Here is an 18,514-nt window from a genome sequence, read left to right as displayed (position 1 = left end):
ATGTGGTTTCAGTAAATCTGGATCTATGCAGCACATTTCTACATTGTCCCCATCGTCAGTGACTCTTGGGAGAGTTTGTCCGTGACTTGACCTTCATGTTTGGATTCCTCGATGGGGAACTCGGTCTCAATGATGATGATAGCTAGGGGGGGCATGGGGCGATAGATACTTAATAACCAGGGTTTGGGGGGGTTGTCCTGCGTTGGTGACCAGGGGGCTGTGAGCGGACTAGGGGCGGAGCCAGAAGGCGTCATGCTTTACTGTGTGTCTGCAGTCACTGACGTTAGTTAGGTCCAGTTAGCCCCAGAGCTAAAAGCAAAAGGTCTCCAGTCTGGTGTGGGATCAAGTGCGTGTCTTTGCCATAGAGTCAAGCTATAACCCAACATACAGTCGAAAATAAAAATAACTACACAAAGTCCCCCTAGATCCATCACTCACAGCCACATAGTCCCAGGAGCAGTTGCTATGATATTCAATGTCCATGTCAGAGAAGTTGAAGAAGACACGATGGTTGGGATCCACGCTGATGATCCAGGAGCAGTCGGCGCTGTTGGGATAGCTGCTGGGATACAAAGGAGAATGGATCTCCCCTGATGGAGCAGTGACAGGTCCTCCACAGCCTGCAGGAAGAAAGTCCCTCCATTAAAGGCTACTAAGAGAGCTCGTCTCTGATGGAACATGCTGTGCAGCTGTGGTGGGTCCAGGCCCAGGCCAGAGCAGCATCCTATGCATAGGATAGCTCCTTCCAAACCTCGGAGGCTCAGAGGCTGGAGGCTGTTCCATGATTAATCTCTAGTGGTTTCTGCACGTTGCAGACCAGCAGGTGGCAGCCCTCTTACTATTTTTTAAATTCCAACATTATTGCAATTCCCATTGCCATAAAACCACTAATTCCCTCCATCTCAGTGCTAACAGGTGTTAGGGTGCACATGACCCTAATATTAAAAATGATTACGATGGACAAACCCGAGTCAAGTCCAGAGGTCGTATCTATCAAACATTTTAAACCTAAATGTACCATGTTATTTATCTCACAAAGTGCTTTAGGATGTCCAGTAGCTCCTAACGTGGGGTGACTGGAGCATGTAACCTGCTCTGCCTGAACAACACTATTCCTCACCTGAGCTCCTGTATGTCCCCCCTGCTGCTAGCATTGTATGGCAGGGGGCGTGGCCACCATGCACTCATCCACCCACCTCCCTGCACCTCAGCCCAGCTGGCATTGAAGCCTCGGCCGCTCACGTAGGCGTCAGACTTGAAGTGCACTGTGAGCAGGTTGCCAGTGCTGGAGACACGCATTGGGCTGGACGTGGTGCTGCAAAGCTTGGCCAGCAGAGGGGCCAACAGGTCGGGGCCTCCAAACACCTGAGGGGGGGGGTGGGGTGGGGGGTCATTAGATGAGGTAAGACTTCGTCTACGGATGAAGACGTACGTCTGGATTATAAGTGAATTGTACACTTCAGATATTGTCCAGTTATTGCCTACATTCATTCCTTATGGGTTACATAGCACAGAATGTTAGGGGCGGTTATAGCATCTGGAGCTGGACCAGTCTTTGGTGGGCCACACAGGGTACAGCAGCAGATGGAAGCACATCTTACTTCCAGCAGGTCGTAGTTGCAGTCTGGGTGGAACTCCACATCAAACTCGTGGATGGTGAGGGTGATGCTGCTGCCAGGCGACGTGGTTACATACCAGAAACATTCCTTGTTCTCAGGGTACCGGTTTGGGTAGTCTGGGCTGCTGAAGGATCCAGTGGAACCAGAGAGTTCCCCACCACAGCCTGCACGGACACACAGACAGCAGCTGATTCCAACACTCCCTTATAGGTTACTGTATTTCTACTTCACCTGACCTCAAAACCACCACCTTGATTCTTCAAGTTCAAACTGGAGAAGGTGAGTGGTCTCATCCCTTACCATTCTGGTACCACATCATCTGGAAGCCCGACAGGGACACAGAGGAGTCGCTGGTGAAGACCACGGTGAGAGCCGAGCTGGCAGTGTGGTTGGCCAGTGGGGGCGTGTATCCACAGAAGGTTCCAATGAGCGGAGCTTGCTGGTTTGGCCCATCAAAAAGCTACAGGAGATACATAGTAATAAAGGTGTATGGGGGGTGGACAACCATAGACGGCACATAGAAGTGAATCATCCCATCCACTATATTCCAGTTGACTGTGGGCCACGTCTGGTTCACCATGGAAACAGAGAGCGCTCAGTCCTCATGTGTGGCCCGGAGCCCATGTGTACCGTGATGCTGTCAAAGGGACATGTGCTGGAGGAGTCCTCCAGCTGGAAGGCACTGAAGGTGTAGTTGACGGTGTTGCCTGTGCTGGCCTGGATGGTCCAGCTGCACTCTGAGTTGTGTGGGTAGTTGTTGGGGAAGTTCAGTGACTCCACCACCCCTTGGTGTTGGTTTGAGATGAGCACGCTGCAGTCTGAACAAAACAACGTTTCATGTGTCACCAAGTGAGCAGGAATGGATACTAACACACAGTGACGCTGGACTAGCAGCACAGCCGTAACAGACACAACCCAAACTCGCATGGCAGATGCTCCAATAGAATTAAAAGAAGGTTACTACTGTAAAGGGGAGTTTTAATGGTGCAACATCATCACCCTGCTGAATGTTAGGGCTTAAAATACCTAAATGACAAAGTAAGATGGTCACCGATGGGTTTACTCAAATAAAGGGGAAACGTATCTAATGATACAACAACGGCCTCACTGATGTATGGGCACCTAGCAGTGCTCCTGGAAGAGTTTAAGCAGCTTTATTTTCCCTACTGGAGGTGTAGGACGCCAGGAAGCCTCCCGCGCTCACGCTGCCGTCGGTGCGCAGCTTGACGTGCAGCTGGTTGCTGGAGGAGCTGATGCTGCTGGGGAGCTGAGTGCCGCACAACTGGGCCAGCTGTGAAGCACTAGTGCTGTTACCGTCATATACCTGAACACACACACACACACACACACACACACAATGTAGAAAGAGCCATGAATAACGCCATTGATTAGCAAGTGGTGCAGGAGAACTATTGTAAAACTAGGGAATAGCATTAGAACCAGTGCATAGTGGGAGCTACAGCACTCACAGAGAGGTAATCATAAGAGCAGGCCGAGCTGGACTCCAGGTGGAAATCAGAGAAGGAGAGGAGGAGCTGGCTGCCCTGGTTGGTCCTGATGGTCCAGTAGCACTCTGCATTGGGATGGTAGGGCAGCGGGTAGTTGGGGGACGAAAGGCCTCCAGATGTAGTGGTCAGCATCCCTCCACAGCCTTGGAAATAGTGAGGAGGTCAGAGGGGTGAGTACATGGGAGGTGCAAAGCTGTGCAAGTGATGAATAATAGAACCCAAACTGGAGGGAACTTGATGAAGTGAAATAAGAGGAGCCACTCACCGGTCTGAGTGCCGTCCCAGTGGGCGATGAATCCCCCGTATGTGACGCTGTGGTCAGAGTGGAATCTAACCCACAGACGGTTGCTATGGGATACCAGCACCGGAGGTCCCTGAGCAGCACAGAACTTACCGATCAAGGGAGACGTCTCATAGCCACCGTCCCTGTGACAGACGGCGGGGTTGGAGGTGTGAGTGGTCGTGATGATGCGTCTCTTGTGAACACGCACAGTGTGGAGGAGCAGAAACACCCGACCATCTCAACTACTGCTCACCTGATCTCAACAAAGTCAAAGTTGCAGGAAGGAGGGGAGCCCTCCAGCTCAAAGTGGCTGAAGTTCAACATGATCTGCATGTTGACCTGCACAGCGATCTTGAAGATGCAGTCTCTGGTGCTGGGGTAGTAGTCGGGGTAGTTGGGTGAACTGAAGGAGCCTGTAGGAGAGGTGAAGGTCTCCCCACAGTCTGATGAGATAAAATCAGTTCATAGAAGATTTAAGTAATGGAATATAATATTCACCACTGTGTTTGGTTAGTGTATAATAAACTCATCCTTCACACTCACAATCGGGACTAGATTTACCCGGAATCATTCAAAACTTTAAAATTTGATTCCTAGTTTTGATTCTCAGTCCGCCGGCGCCGACCAGAAAAAGAAACCTCTGAACACCAACGAAGAAGCGTCCAGTGGAAGTGTTGGCGTAACACAACGAACATGGATAGCGTGCGTCGGCGCTCCAAAGTGTGGTAACACTTATCGAAACAAACCGAAAACTCGGCAAAATGCAACATTTGCAGCAAAATTGTTTCATGCATAAGAGGGTGCACGTCAAATGTGATGAAGCACCTCCGAGGTCGTGGAGTGGAAGTAAATGTGTGCCCCGTGTGTGACGCGCTGCCTCTTCCTCTGGCTCCAAGGGCCCATCAGTGGGAGCAAGGTAACCTTTAAGTACCTGCAGTATCACACACTCATGTGTAAATGTGTTTTTGTGAGGTTTCAAAAATAAAGCTCTCTTGAGGAAAGTGTACCCCTGTTAAAATATATTAATAATTGTAATGTTTATACAATATCCAAGTTCATAGTTTGATATTTATATTGTAGCTGAAAACAGCCCTGTTAGAAATTCATTGTAAAGTTAATCAAAAGTTCATAGAATTAACATTGATGGAGAAAGTCAGACTATTTCCTTCAGAAAGACCCTTGGTTAGCTAGCTCATTTAAAATATCTTAAACTTAAACTTTTTTGACCCTGCCTCTTAAAAGAATCGGAATCGAGAATCGCTGGGAACCGGAATCGAAACAAGGAATCGGAATCAGAATCGTTCAAATTCAAACGATACCCAACCCTACCTTTGAATGACACTCATTGTCAAGTCCTCTGTGGTTTAAAGGGACGTTTTTATTACTGAAATGAGCTTGAAAAACTACAAAGGTGGCAGCAATCACACTTATATATTCATGGTGTTATTTCAGCACAGTACTGACCCGTTTCTTCAGCGATCAAAAGACTAGTGCCTCCCCAGCATGACCACATTTAATGATTCAAATAAGGTTCAAATACGCTGCGTTAAGTCTTACTTATGCGATATCACAATGTTGGCAAATCCATACACTTCATCTGGTACACATGGTTCTCATCCCTAAGTCATCTCTGGATTATGGATCATGAGGTTCTGAGTGCAGGATGATTGAGGAGGCTACATGTGTGTTCCTAGCCTTTTTACATTACTCATTAGCATCAATGGTCTACCTGTGGTGGCGTTGAGGGAGACATAGCTGGCAGAGAACCCCTCAGAGCCCAAACTGGAGTCCGACACCAGCAGCAGGGTCAGCTGGCTGCCGCTACTGGTGATGGAAGGAGGCACCGAGCGGCCACAGTACCTGCAAGACAGCCCCCCCATGCCTATGAAGAGGAAGCATTAGATGCTCCCTAAGCTGTGCCCATCATTGGAGCACCAGGTTCTGAGAGTGGTCTCACATGGTTTCAGGCTGCTTCACTGGATTAATGTTTAATAGTGACACTCGTCTATCCTTCTCACGTCTACTAGTCTCCCTGTGGAGCACGTACATGCTCCTGTGTATCTCACATGTGCATATATAAATAAACAGGAATGGATCAGGTACCGGCCAATTCTGGTTCCTGTCTGCACTGTGCCGTTGTCGTACACCTCCACGTAGTCAAAGTTACAGTTGACGTGGTACTCCAGGTTGAAAGAGTCAAACGACAGCCGAACCAGGTTGCCCGGGGCAACGCTGATGTACCAGGTACAGTTGGCACCATGGGGGTAGTTGTTGGGGTGGCCGGGGCTTGTGATGGTGCCTGAAGGACTGGTGAGGATGTCTCCACAGCCTGGTGCCGCAAAAGAGGAGAACAGGTCAAAGCAGCTTGGCAGGGTCACAACACGAAGCTCTGTAGCAGCCGCTGGCACGTTATACAACATTTAATGTTTGACTACCGCTAATGTATACTTCACATTCCTGCTGAATGGGAGCCATCAATTTGTCCTTAGTGACACAAGCACACAGTCGTAGTTTAATAGAAAATAAGATGATGTCACTGCTTCTGGAAGTGGAGCTTTATGTCCGTATCTCTGAGCATGGTCTTCATAGTGTCCTTTATTTTGGAACGATGTAGGAAGTAGTCGCTCCCTCCAAAATCAAAGCCCATAAAGTATGAACAAGTAGAAACTGAACGAGAGCCTTCCCTCACCCTCCAAGGCAGAGTCGTAGGCTGCTTCGAAGCCGCGGTTGCTGATGGATGAGTCGCTCTTGAAGCGGATGTACATGGATCTCTGAGTGGACTGCAGCCGGGGGGGGAGCTCAGCTCCACAAAATGTCCCCAGCAGAGGAGAGCTAGATGTGGAGCCGTCCCTGACCTGGAGGACAGCGTGTGTGTGTGTGTGTAGTGGCCACACAGCATGTTGTTTCACAGGATTCAGGTCACCAAAGAATAGGTTATATTTAAGTCCATTCACAGTGTAACATTGTTTACCTCTACAAAGTCAAAGGCGCAGGAAGCCCCCTCGAGGTCAAACGACAGGAAGTGCAGTGTGACCACGTAGCTCTGTGGCTGGTTGATCACCCACTCACAGACCTTATTGTGGGGGTAGGCCTCCGGGTGGTAGGGGGAGCGAAGCTGGCCGATCCCAGACAAAGAGCCTCCACACACTGGGAAGAGAAGGAGTCAGTGGCTGCAGCTTAGTCTGCACGAATGGAATAATTTCCGTCACCAGGAGTCACTGCTGCTCCTTATGTCAGAAATGTACCAGTATTCATGAACTAATATTACTGGATCCATTACTGAATGCACCGTTGTTTTTCATTGGACTCTAATTTGATTTTGTGAAACGCTTCCATCCTTCTCAGAACAAGGCGGGCCAATAGTAGAAGAGCTACAACCAAATAGCACCAATACCAGGGGTGATATGTGGCTGCGTGGCAGCCGCCCACTGACCTGACCTATCTCAACATCTCACCTACTGTGTAGAGCGCCCTGAAACCAGCCAGGCTGACCGAGCTGTCGGACCTGAAGCGGATCCAAAGCGAGTTGGAGGATGAGAGGAGAGGCGCTGGCAAAGCGCTCCCACAGTACTTCCCTATTAGAGGGTCCGTCTCCGTCCTCCCGTCACGCACCTACAACGAGAGGTAACGGAAGAGGGCTCAAGGTATTTGTTTTACTGATTCTAGTAACCTTAGAAACCTTCATCATGACAAAATGTTCACGTCAAATTGGTCAGAAAATGCATCCGCAAACTTTAAATCTTATTAGTAAAACCATCTCTTGCTCTATCCAAATGTACTTTGGAAGGTATGGGGTTAATGTTGAGAAGAAGTTACCCAAACAGGTCCTACCTCCACATAGTCAAAAGTGCAGCTGCTGTGACTCTCCAGGTTCATGTGGGTGAAGTTGAGGGCCAACCTTTCCCCCTCTGGCACCCTGATCAGATAGATACACTGCCGATTGTGGGCGTAGTCGTTGGGCCAGTTGGGGGATATGATGATGCCCTCGCTGTCAGTGAAGGTACCACCACAGCCGGGGTCACCTGGGATACAGCACATCAGGGTAAGACACTTAAGGCTTCCATTTCCAGGGACACCTGCTGCAACTATCATTAAAGTATTAAGTACAGGAAAAAGATTTTCTTTGACCATCACTTTTCTGTTAGAGAAACTAGATACCGAGGAGGTGTTGCCTTTCCTTTTTGATCAATTCTAACATTCTGGAGAAGCAAAAGACAAGCGATGAGCCAAGACGTTTGGGACAGGTATGTACACGCTCAGCCTGCTAGGGACCACAACAAGGTGTCAGAAGCACAGCTCATCATTTCATTATTCGTTATTATGACACAGTGACATAATAATGCCCAAAAGAACATGAATCTGTATGTCATTACACTAATATTAATAATATACAGGAATTTAAAGCATTGTGCAGGAGCTTCCATGGTCCACTCCAGGTTGTGAAGTCTCAGCGTACTCGTGTCCTCCAGAGGACACTACACTGCATCAACACTGACCTTTCAGAGTGGACCAATCGTGAGGCTGCTCTCTGTACTGCTGTCAGCTGTCAGTGCAGCTCCAATCAGTCGTTTGTACATCCTCAGACCCCCGGGGGGGAGGTATTTATTAACCATTGTGTAATGTTGCTCCCACTCTTCCATTGGAGCTTCTTACTTGGTGACGTTGTGTATGTAATGTGGAAGCCTCGGTCCGAGATGCTGAAGTCGGAGTGGAAGTGGATCCATGCAGCTGGACCAGTGGTCTGCATGGGGGGGGGTAATGCAGTACTGCAGTACTTTCCCAGAACCGCGTCTTCAGGCAAAAGACCATCTCGGATCTACAATATTTGAGAGTGGAGATAGATCGGCCATGGCACATGGAACGCACATCTGACGTCCTATAACAGCTCCTGGCTTTGAGTGATGGAGGATGTTTTATAACTTTAATCCCAATGTGGATTATTTGGCTCAATCCAGCATTTCTCACCTCAAGAAAGTCAAAGTTGCAGTCGGGGTGCTGCTCCAGACTCAGAGTCCCGAATGCAAAGGTGATGAGCCGGCCCGGCTCCACGGCCACCGTCCAATAGCAGTCTCTGCTGGGAGGGTAGTTTCCAGGGTAACCCGGGGAGTTAATGTTGCCGTAGCTGGCAGTTAGTTGGCCTCCACACACTAAGAGGAACAACCACGCTTTGGGTCAGCTTGACAACATCTTCAATCCAGTCCAAAGCCACACACTATGACAACTAGCATCGCTATTGTAGGGTGTGGACTAGGGTTAGCTCATGGAGGGTGATGTAACCAACGCTGTGCTATCATTCATGGGTCCTGTTTCACAAAGATGTTTAGTTAACCCTAAAGAGGACAAATATATTCATCAACAGACTAAAGAAGACACATTTGTTACCTAAAGTAGGATTCAGTAGTAAACATTGTTTGGTCATGCGTCATGTGTTAAAGCGGAGCAGCCCCACCTGGTTCCTGGGACTGCCAAGCCACTGTGAAGCCACCAGCACTGCCCGAGTGGTCGGAGCGGAACCAGAAGTACAGGGAGTTGTGGGAGCTGTGCAGCTCCTGTGGGTTGTTTTGGCCGCAGTATTTCCCCAGCATGTGAGCAGAGACACTGTCCCCGTCATGAATCTGAAGGAAGTCATAGTTGCAGCTGGAGCTGCTCTCCAGATCAAAGAATGGAAATGTAACACGCAGGATCTGAAAGAGAGAGAAGGCACCTTGACACATTTCACATGCTATCTGATGAATGGGTCCAGAGGACGTGACAGACAAACAGTAAGAGCACTGCTGCTGACCTTGTTGGGGTCAATGCGAATCACCCAGGCACAGCTGACCTGGTGCTCATATTCATCGTGACCTGGGGTGTTGGGATAACTGAAGGAACCAGCGGGGCCCGATAGGTAGCCTCCGCACACTGTCAACACACACACATACACACACACACACACACAGCGATTCATGCAGCAGATTTAGGTTGAGAGGTTTACACAGTGTCCCTATCACGGCTGTGGTCCATACCTTGCTGCGCGCTCTGGCAGAGAGGTCCGGTCCACTGCGCGGTGCAGGTACACGTGAACCCATTGATGCTGTCGCTGCAGGTTCCTCCATTCTGACAGGGGTTGCTTGAGCATTCATCTACATTGTGGTCACAGAGTGTTCCTTCCCATCCAGAGTTGCAAGTGCAGACGTATCCAGGGGCTGAGGTGGTGGCCTGTGACAGCAGCAGTGCAGGATGCATATATAATGGTGCGTTTCCACTGAGTGGTACGGTACGGTACGGGTCAGGTCGGTACCCTTTTATTTGTGTCTCCACTGAGAAAAGTACCAAAGATCCGCACCGTACCGTACCACTTTTTGGGTACCCTTCCGTTGGGGTACCTGGCACAGTTGTTTGGTACTAAAGGGAGGAGCTAGACTCACTGCAGAACGTTGATTGGTTGAAAGAGTGTCGTCATTTGCGCGTGCCGCAAGGGGAAAGACAACACACGAAGGAACACCGTCGCAACAATGTCGCCGCGTAGCATTTACTTTAACAGCCACATATCGAAACGCAAGAACAGGATCGGCTGTTTGTCTCCATTGTTGTTTGCGGTTAGCTTTCAGTTTTCGCGCGATCGAATGACGTCAATCTACTTTCCGTCCAATACCACGCCATCAAGTAAGGGTACTGTTGGCGGTGGAAACGCTCGCCAAATCATGGTTAACAGACCCGACCCGTACCGACCCGTACCGACCCGTACCGACCCGAACCGTACTGCTCGGTGGAAACGCGCCTTAAGTGTATTATGCATTCAACTCAGTACTGTCCACATCATACTGTGGGGGAGGGTCTCAACTTTGGTGTGAACGTCGGGAAAGACGTCAAACGCAGCGCGAGCGTTTCGTGCCACAGGGTTACGGACAAGACGCCGTGAGATCGATTTCAGGCAGAGTTAACACTATAGTGGAACTATTTAGACTTTAGACGGCAGTGCAATAAGCCACGCCCCCCCTCGCATCTAGCACGAATGAAATGCTCCCCAGAGAGTCCACGGCGAGTTTAGATTTTGGACTATATTAAATTAGTTAAATGTTATATTTAGGATTGTATGAAATATGATGATTTTTTAGTACATATTAAATGACGAGGGGGAGTGAGGGGAGTTTTTCTGGCAGCAATCACAATGGAATCACAGGATCCAAGAGACTTATCCAATGAATGCCTTAATAAGTGGTTTTATAGATAGTAACAATGAAGCCTTATGGCACAGAGGAAAAAGACACACATCCACACAACTTGTTAGTAGGGTACATTCATTGTTGGTTTGAGGCATTTCATGAAATCTGTTGCCTATAATAAATATAGAATACTTTCAGCATTTTCTTCTTGAATGCAGATGACGTTAAGAGACATTCTCACATCATCATGAACACACTCACCACACACTGTCCGTGGACACAGGGGTTGTTTGTCTCACACGTGTTGCTCGTCTGGGAGCAACCCGTTGGTCCATAACCACTGCCTACGTAGCCTGGGGGGCAGGTACATACAGGGAGGCTGGTGCCTGGAGTGGGGGGAGGGGGGTCGGATTAGGAGGAGAAGGGCGTGTGCTCATGTCCCAAAATATTATAACAGTTTGTTACTTTGTCAAATCAAATAAATGTGATCCATGTTGAGTTAAAAGTGAATCCGTTCTATTGAAAGAAAAATATTGCATTTCCATATATCTATTTTCAATAGATAAATAAGAAGAAAAATTATTCTTTTTTAAATAGTTGTGCTTTGATAATGATCAATAATAAGACCACCTAGCCAATTTAGAAATGACATTTACCTTCTTTGACTCCTGGCTCCCATACCACAAAGAACATTCCCAGAGAAGACCAAAGTAATTCAATAATGTTTGATTTTACCTGGGCTGGAAGCGCATGTGGCTGAAGGGTAACAACCTCCATTGTTGATATTGCAGATGTTGGTCTGCGTGCACGCTCTCCCATCACCCTCGTAGCCTGCACAAATACAACATCTGTATTTAAAAGCAGGGGAGGGAGCATTGGAGCTCCTAAGGCTTGGTGACATGCTTGAGATGAACTAAAAGGAATGATCTTCTACTAGTCTCTGATCCATAGATCATTGCGTCCTGTTGCAGAGACTAGAACAGTAGACGCTGAGTTGCACCATCCTTCTCACACACAGAGGCTCACCCACCACTCTGATGGATATCCAGATATCACACAGAATTCATAGTACTGTAGTTAGAATAGTAACCCCCCCGTTAAGCAGATGAGCGCGTCTCGCGGTGAAAATGATAATATCTGTTGTAATATCTAATTTCACACAAACTAGAATTCTATTAGTATGTTGAATGACTGCATTATGAATTCATTACTGGACACATCCTTTCACAATGTAAAGGTAAAGCCAGGGGAAGGACACTTAATCCTTTCTTGATGGATTTCTTTCTTTTTGGGAAGTTTTTTCTCCTGTCCGGCCGTTTAACAGCAAAAGGATGTAGGAAAGCCCTTAGAGGCAAATGTTTGATTTTTCTACCATATAAACTGATTTAAACATAATGCTTTAAATGTGATGAACTGTGATGATTTAAGATGTATTATTAATTAAGTGTATTACCAATATTATCCATGCTGTGTTATGTCACATGATACATGAAGAAGCTTTAAGGTATATTCCTTTGAATGTATTAGAACGTTCAGAGACTGAGAGGAGAGAGAGGTCAAAGTGGGAGGAGCTACTTTTGAATGCGCAGCCAATCACATCCGGTTTCACACAAAGAACACAGTCCGGAAGTTTTCAAAGACTGTTGGATGAGAAGAACTTTCAGGATCTTCTGGTAAGTAAGTCGCTTCAGACTGAGGACTCTCTATTTAGAAAAAAATATATGATTCTATTCATATTTCACTGTGTATGGTTTCTTAGTTATTACATTCTTTGAACTGAAGGGGAAGCTTCACAATACCTGGAGGGCAGGGGCCACAGTGGAAAGAGCCCATGGTGTTTAGGCACTGCACCACAGGAGTGGAGGAGCACCCGCCATTATTTGTCAAACATTCGTCCACATCCTGACAGCTGTAGCCGTTGCCTTGCCAACCTAAATATTAGAGAATTTAAAAAAAAGTATAAATTCAATAGGGCTGGGCAAGGTACTGCGCAATGAGAGCATTGGGGAGCAGGGGGGTTACAGAAAAGAACTGCTGGGGAAATGGAGAAAGGTGGCAAACTCGTATGTGGATATTTTCACTTTGAATCTTTGTTGATAGAACCAAAGTTATTTTGGTTTCTATCTTGTCGGTTGGTGTCGAGTAGTGTGTAGCGAATGCAAAGAGTGCTTGACAAGTCACTGAGCGCTGATTGTGTCGGTGGAGCTTGTAACGGTTACCAGCAGGGCAGGCGCCGCAGTAGAAGGATCCCTGAGTGTTGTAGCATGAAACAGCAGGGTTGGTGGAGCAGGGCTTGTTGGGTAGGTTGCACTCATTAACATCAGACACACAGGATGGGTTCCCAGCTGGAGCATCCCAGCCACTCTCACAGATGCACTGATATTTAGGCTGTTTGTTGGAAAAATAATCAGTCATATCAACACCAGAATAAATAATGCTGACTTGTCATTTGAGAGCAGTGGTTAAGAACAGATCGGCAGTCAATACAAATGCTCTAGTTAGTTGTATTGAGCACAGTTTTACTGAAAAGCTACTGCTTTTGCTACTGGTATTGTTGGGAGAAACAAAGAAATCCCACATACATATATACACAGTAGTAGGGCTGTCAATGGATTAAAAAAATTAATTAATCACACTTTTTGAAATTCATTAATCTTGGTAATGAGTAATGTATTGTATTTTGACTGTTCTTTAATTGTTAATGTCATTTTAAACACAAAACTACACACATTTGATCATCTTGGGGACTCTTCCAGCTAGCTAGCTTAGCATAGCAGTGGTCCGTTTGCCACTTTGACACATGGAGGAACCCTTTGCACAGTTCTCCGCTGTATGTCAGGTCTCTTTTGGTTTTCCTCTCTCTCCAGTGAGAGGTTAAGATGGGAAGAGCAGGGATTTCACAGTGGAAACAAAGGAACATGACATTTCAACTGGCCATGTCAAAAGCATTGCGACTAAACGGACAAAGACAACAAAGTGTTGGAGTAAGGTCCCTGGTCCTCATGAAGTCGGCAGAGCTTTACATCCCTACACCAGTTATGCACAATGAGCTACTCTTTTTGTCTTTGCATTCGTTTTCATACAAAAGGAGCTTTGCACACTTGGCAAAGCTAGTTCTTCAAGTAAATTGGAGCCCACTTTAATCAAATTAAACTCAATTTCCCAACAACAGAAATTGCGGCCAATGAAACTGCTGAGGAAAACGGACGAGCACTATCGTCTGGGAAGCTGTTTCCACGAGAGGCTCTGGTCACCGGTTACCTGTCCAGCGGTGACCCGGTCTGCATCGATGCATGTGCCATGTACACACAGGTCCTGTCCCGCATTCCTGCAGTCATCATAACGCACCGTACAGAGGGATCCTGACCATTCGGGAGAACAGGTACAACTGCACACAAACACAAACAGTAGTAGCTGTACATGACTCAAAAAACATCTGGATAAAAAAGAACATGTTTAAGGCTAGCAAATGATACATTATGTGTTGTAACAGAATGTATGATGAAGTAAATATAACAATGTAAGGCCAAACCAGGGTTGCTTGGTCACAAACACAAAGGTATTTGGAAGCATATATGAACATGTGACTGATTTGGGGAGACAGATCTCGGTTCTGGGTTGGGGGGTGCGGTGTGTGTGAATGCTTGTTTGTATCTGGCTGCCTCTGGTTGGCTGATCTGGTGGAACAACTGTCCAAGTACCACACCTTCAAGCCGGATCTCTAGGAAAGGCCACTTGGACATGTCCATGCACATGTGTGTGGCAAACTCTTTTTCAATTGATTCAATGCAGTGGGGCTGCTTTGTAAGGAGGTTATTCTTCCTTTTGTTGCAGAGAGTAAACAGTAAAGTAATATGAGAAGCATTAGACATACCTGAATGAGCCGGGGGTGTTGACACAGGTTGCTCCATTCTGACAACTCTGAAATGATCCTGAAAACACCTGACATTCATTCACATCTGTTGCACAGTTAAGACCCTGAAACACACAAACAGAGTTGAAGGACCAACTGGTTCAGAATCAGCAAAACAAGCTGCTATAAATGAGACTAACCTGTAGTGATCCCTCATTGTGTAATACCAGCTCCAAATAGAATAGAACTCACCGCCCAGTTACTGGGACAAAGACAGTAGTATGAGTTGAGTAAGTTCAGACATGTTCCTCCATTCTGACAAGGATTGCTGGTGCAAGACAGCCTTTGGACTGTCTGGAGGAAAAAGGGAGAAGAAAGGCAACGGGAAATACTTTATATGGAACAGTCTTGAGTTTGAGCCTTAACAGATGTACATGTTGAGACTTATATATCTTACCGATTCGAGTGTAGTCACTTTATTCTGAAGTGTTGACACCTGGAAAGCACCATGTAACGTATGTACTATGGACATGTATAGTGCATTCAGGACAAATCCTGGTATTATATTTGTACAGATGAATTCCAAAGAGTTCACATTATAAACCCAAAACAGTCTGGATTGTGTTAAAATGTGATTACATAAATAAAAACAATGTTTGTTGCATTAAACCAGGCTTTAATGTCCTACCTTGGTATCCAGCTGGTTTAGTTTGTTGGTAATTTCAGGGGAAACACCTCCTCCATTCACCTTGATGTCATTTATATCTTCCTTGTTGGTTTTGATCTAAAATCAGACAGTTAAAAACTCCAAATCAGCTAAAAACAAAATAGCTCCTGAAGAAATCCTTGCATTGTAAACCCGAACGTCTAATGTAATTAAATAGATTAAGTAGTGTGTACTCAACTTTTTAGGAAATGTTTTACTAAATCTTCTACTAACTTGTCATTCTTCCCATGTAAAAGCTTAATTCTATAAAGTCCTGTTATTTCTATTGTTTCAAATAGGGAGGATTTAGAAATGACCTTAATTTATATAGCACATGTCAAAAAAGGTAAAAATCATAACAAAAAATTGCAATCATCAGTAACCAGTAACAATTTGATTGTTGGAGTCTTGTTTTTTGTTGGAATAAAGAGCACCTTTTTGGAAACCCGTAAACTCTGCGTCTGAGTCCTCCTTGCGCACCAGCAACAGCAACCTCAGCCTCAGCACCCTGACACCATGTCTCCCTTGTAATGAGTATTGGTTTCAATGGGACTTGGTTAAAGAAAAAAAAAATGTTCTGCTGGGTAAAGTATCATAAAAGGCTATTTTAAATAAAATTGTTCTGAAACGGTCTATAGGTCCATGTTGCCTTACTGAGAAATAAGCAGTCTATTCTGTAACAAAGTGTCAAGATCGCTGCTGAAGCAGGATGCAGGGAGGACTCAAGCGCAGAGTTTTCCAATCAAAGTGTTCTTTATTCCTGAACAAACCAAAAACGTGCTCCAACGAGGACTGACATTTAGACAATGACGCGACAGGGGACAACAGGCACACAGGGCTTAAATACACAAGGGAGGTGCAGGTGATTGGACACAGGTGGAGACAATCACGCAATCACAAGACAAGGCAGGAAGTGAAGTTAACCCAGGACCACAAGAGACATGAAACTTCAAACTAAAACAGGAAGCGAAGCCAAACCGTGACACAAAGAAGCTAAAGCCAATTTTAACACCATTAAATCACCTCAAAACATTACACTAACAGTTTTAGTAGTAGTATAGTTATATTAATTCAGTCTTATTAGCTGCAAATATTTGATTTGCGCTAAATGAGCAATTTAATTTAAGTGTTATCAAAAGCTACAAGTAGCAAGTCATCCAACCTTTTAAGTTAACCAACTTGCCTAGTGGACTGTTTTACAGGACACAGTGGCTTTTACAGAGATATTCCTTCAATCATCTCCTTTGTTTTGGCTTGTGTGGGAATATCACACTTAGGTTTCAAAAATACCCCTAATAAATGAGGACACTTTTATAAAATATTATTAATAAGTACCCACATCCCTCCCCCTTCACACACATGTCTAAAATTGTCACGAACACTAACAAATTATGTTTAGTACCGGAGCATTCAGTATTCAGAGGGGCTAAACCACAGACCCACAAAATGTGACTAGCAATTACCTGCTGCAGTATAAAAACAAACAGCACAAATACAACTTGTTTTTCTCCACAGGGGCAGCTGTTGCATGGCAACCTACTTTATTCATCACATGATGTGTGCACGTTAGTCAAGGATAAAGTGTAAAGTTACCTGGCTCAGGAGCTGGGTGAGGTCTTCATTATCCACTTTAACCCGGCCTGATGCTGATGTCTTGAAGCGGATTTCTTTACTGTCTCCGGTTGTGAAGACGAGATGACCATCATCTGAGAGCATACGCGGCCTACAGGGTCAAAGCACCACTTGCCTCATTAGACCGTGTGCTGGTAAATTTGGTACAGTGTCTTTTAGGTCCACCACAGTTACATCCATTAGAGGTTTAGGTTATAGGTGCAGATATAAAATTCCATCAGAAATCCTGCTTGAACCTGGCAGTAGTCAGTCAGTAAGAGTTTAGATTTAATACAGATTAATCTGGAATCTGTCATCTCTGGTATGAAACTTCCGGTTCAAGCGAGAATCGAGGAGTGAGGAAATGGTGGATAAAACAGCTGCAGCATGATGGCGATTATAGTTACATACTATTTTCTTTGATTACTACTCATTTTGGGAATGAGATTTTGGTCGTTGAAATCACAGAGAATACAATTACAAACTGCATGCAATTGGCCTACTAAGGGATATTAAAGGCTGATTCTTTAACATTGACTTAAATATCAGTAGGTCCTTTTTTAACCCAACTGACTGTTGTTCCTTGCCAGCACAAAGGTTCTGCAGAGTAATGTTGGTGGACGTCGTCATTACTAATCGCCCACTCTAAGACGTTCTGGTTAGAGACAAAGCCCAACTCACTGGTCATTGCCGACGCTCCTCTCTCTCGCTCTTGGTGCTGTGTCCCTCGGCTCCCCCTGTAGTCCCACCAGAAGGAAAATGAGCATGGAGAGCAGCCATGAAAGCCGCAGTGTTCCAGCCATAGAGAGGAGATGTGTCGCATCAACACTCCAAACTACTTTACTGGGGTTTGATGAGCTGCCACACTCTAATGCTCATGCAAAGACTTTGACCTGACCGCACAACCATAAAGAACGTCGCAAATGGCCAAAGATGGTTAACTTTGTTATTTAGTGAGACTGTCCCTCACATGATTATAGGTGATGAGTAACCTGCTGTGTGGCACTTTAAATGCCGATGTTAGTCAATTTGAAGATGTACATGTGGTGAATACAAAATCCAAATTATCCTCATAAAAAGTTGTTTACTGTATTTGTCACAGCAGGCTGTGATCAGAAAACATGATTTATGATCAGTCACAATTCAAATTTAGCTTCATATATTTATCTTTAAAACCTTGTGTGTAGGATTTCAGATATCTGGAAGTCCTGAACAGCGAGCGCTGTATGGAGATATTTAATGCGTATCAGACATGACTGCTCGTAGTTGCATAATAATTCTGACCAGTTTTACAGTTTAAAAAGTGCTTTTGATGCATGTATATGTTTTATTATTGTTATAAACCACACTCAAGTATTCTCAGTCTTTTATGATATCCCATCATTGCTTATTCCCTGAGGTGACATCTTCTAACACACACACACTCAATGGGCGTTCCGTTTAATCGCCTGAAATCATGTGAGGCAGCCAATAAAGATAAAGGCGTGTTTATGGTGGACGCTGTAACAAGGCCCTGCAGCACAGGAGGCCCAACATTAGAGGTGAAGACCAGCCTGCTTGTGATGCTGCCAGGTAGAGATACAATGTATGTTTAAAGTCCTAATCAGATATAAACGTAGCTAAAATAAATATTGAATATTCATAATAACAAACTGGGTTTGAATCTTTTACTGAAAAGGATCTAGTGCAATGGTTCTAAAAACAAACATGTATTTACCACACTAATATTCTCAGCTATCTGCCAATCTTCATTTCCAAACCTTGACCTCGAAAAATGTCATGGGGTCAG

The 18,514-nt window shown here is 45.5% G+C and overlaps 1 protein-coding gene across 1 annotated transcript in view; it reads right to left on the bottom strand.

Moving 5' to 3' along the window:
* Positions 1-17,717, bottom strand: part of cubn (cubilin (intrinsic factor-cobalamin receptor)) — a 38,452-nt gene extending 20,735 nt beyond the window's left edge. Inside the window, exons 1-31 of the mRNA XM_062559374.1 lie at positions 17,407-17,717; positions 16,708-16,837; positions 15,097-15,192; positions 14,866-14,904; positions 14,661-14,762; positions 14,430-14,533; positions 13,817-13,943; positions 12,775-12,943; positions 12,355-12,486; positions 11,291-11,386; positions 10,817-10,941; positions 9,416-9,608; positions 9,193-9,311; positions 8,860-9,094; positions 8,376-8,557; positions 8,064-8,226; positions 7,242-7,432; positions 6,866-7,022; positions 6,382-6,557; positions 6,100-6,265; positions 5,514-5,739; positions 5,140-5,270; positions 3,664-3,853; positions 3,393-3,553; positions 3,089-3,270; positions 2,787-2,943; positions 2,250-2,437; positions 1,920-2,079; positions 1,602-1,783; positions 1,197-1,365; positions 439-620 (exon numbers count right to left, since the gene is read on the bottom strand). Of these exons, the coding sequence (XP_062415358.1) occupies positions 439-620; positions 1,197-1,365; positions 1,602-1,783; positions 1,920-2,079; positions 2,250-2,437; positions 2,787-2,943; positions 3,089-3,270; positions 3,393-3,553; positions 3,664-3,853; positions 5,140-5,270; positions 5,514-5,739; positions 6,100-6,265; positions 6,382-6,557; positions 6,866-7,022; positions 7,242-7,432; positions 8,064-8,226; positions 8,376-8,557; positions 8,860-9,094; positions 9,193-9,311; positions 9,416-9,608; positions 10,817-10,941; positions 11,291-11,386; positions 12,355-12,486; positions 12,775-12,943; positions 13,817-13,943; positions 14,430-14,533; positions 14,661-14,762; positions 14,866-14,904; positions 15,097-15,192; positions 16,708-16,837; positions 17,407-17,528 (4,752 nt within the window). The 5' untranslated portion in view covers positions 17,529-17,717. The remainder of the gene's footprint in view (positions 1-438; positions 621-1,196; positions 1,366-1,601; positions 1,784-1,919; positions 2,080-2,249; positions 2,438-2,786; positions 2,944-3,088; positions 3,271-3,392; positions 3,554-3,663; positions 3,854-5,139; positions 5,271-5,513; positions 5,740-6,099; positions 6,266-6,381; positions 6,558-6,865; positions 7,023-7,241; positions 7,433-8,063; positions 8,227-8,375; positions 8,558-8,859; positions 9,095-9,192; positions 9,312-9,415; positions 9,609-10,816; positions 10,942-11,290; positions 11,387-12,354; positions 12,487-12,774; positions 12,944-13,816; positions 13,944-14,429; positions 14,534-14,660; positions 14,763-14,865; positions 14,905-15,096; positions 15,193-16,707; positions 16,838-17,406) is intronic.
* Between the last annotated feature and the right edge of the window lie 797 nt (positions 17,718-18,514).

This window comes from Pungitius pungitius, chromosome 19, assembly GCF_949316345.1.
Source record: "Pungitius pungitius chromosome 19, fPunPun2.1, whole genome shotgun sequence".
Taxonomy (NCBI): domain Eukaryota; kingdom Metazoa; phylum Chordata; class Actinopteri; order Perciformes; family Gasterosteidae; genus Pungitius; species Pungitius pungitius.
Note: the sequence above shows the minus strand (reverse complement) of the source record. Positions and strands in the feature narration are given on the sequence as shown.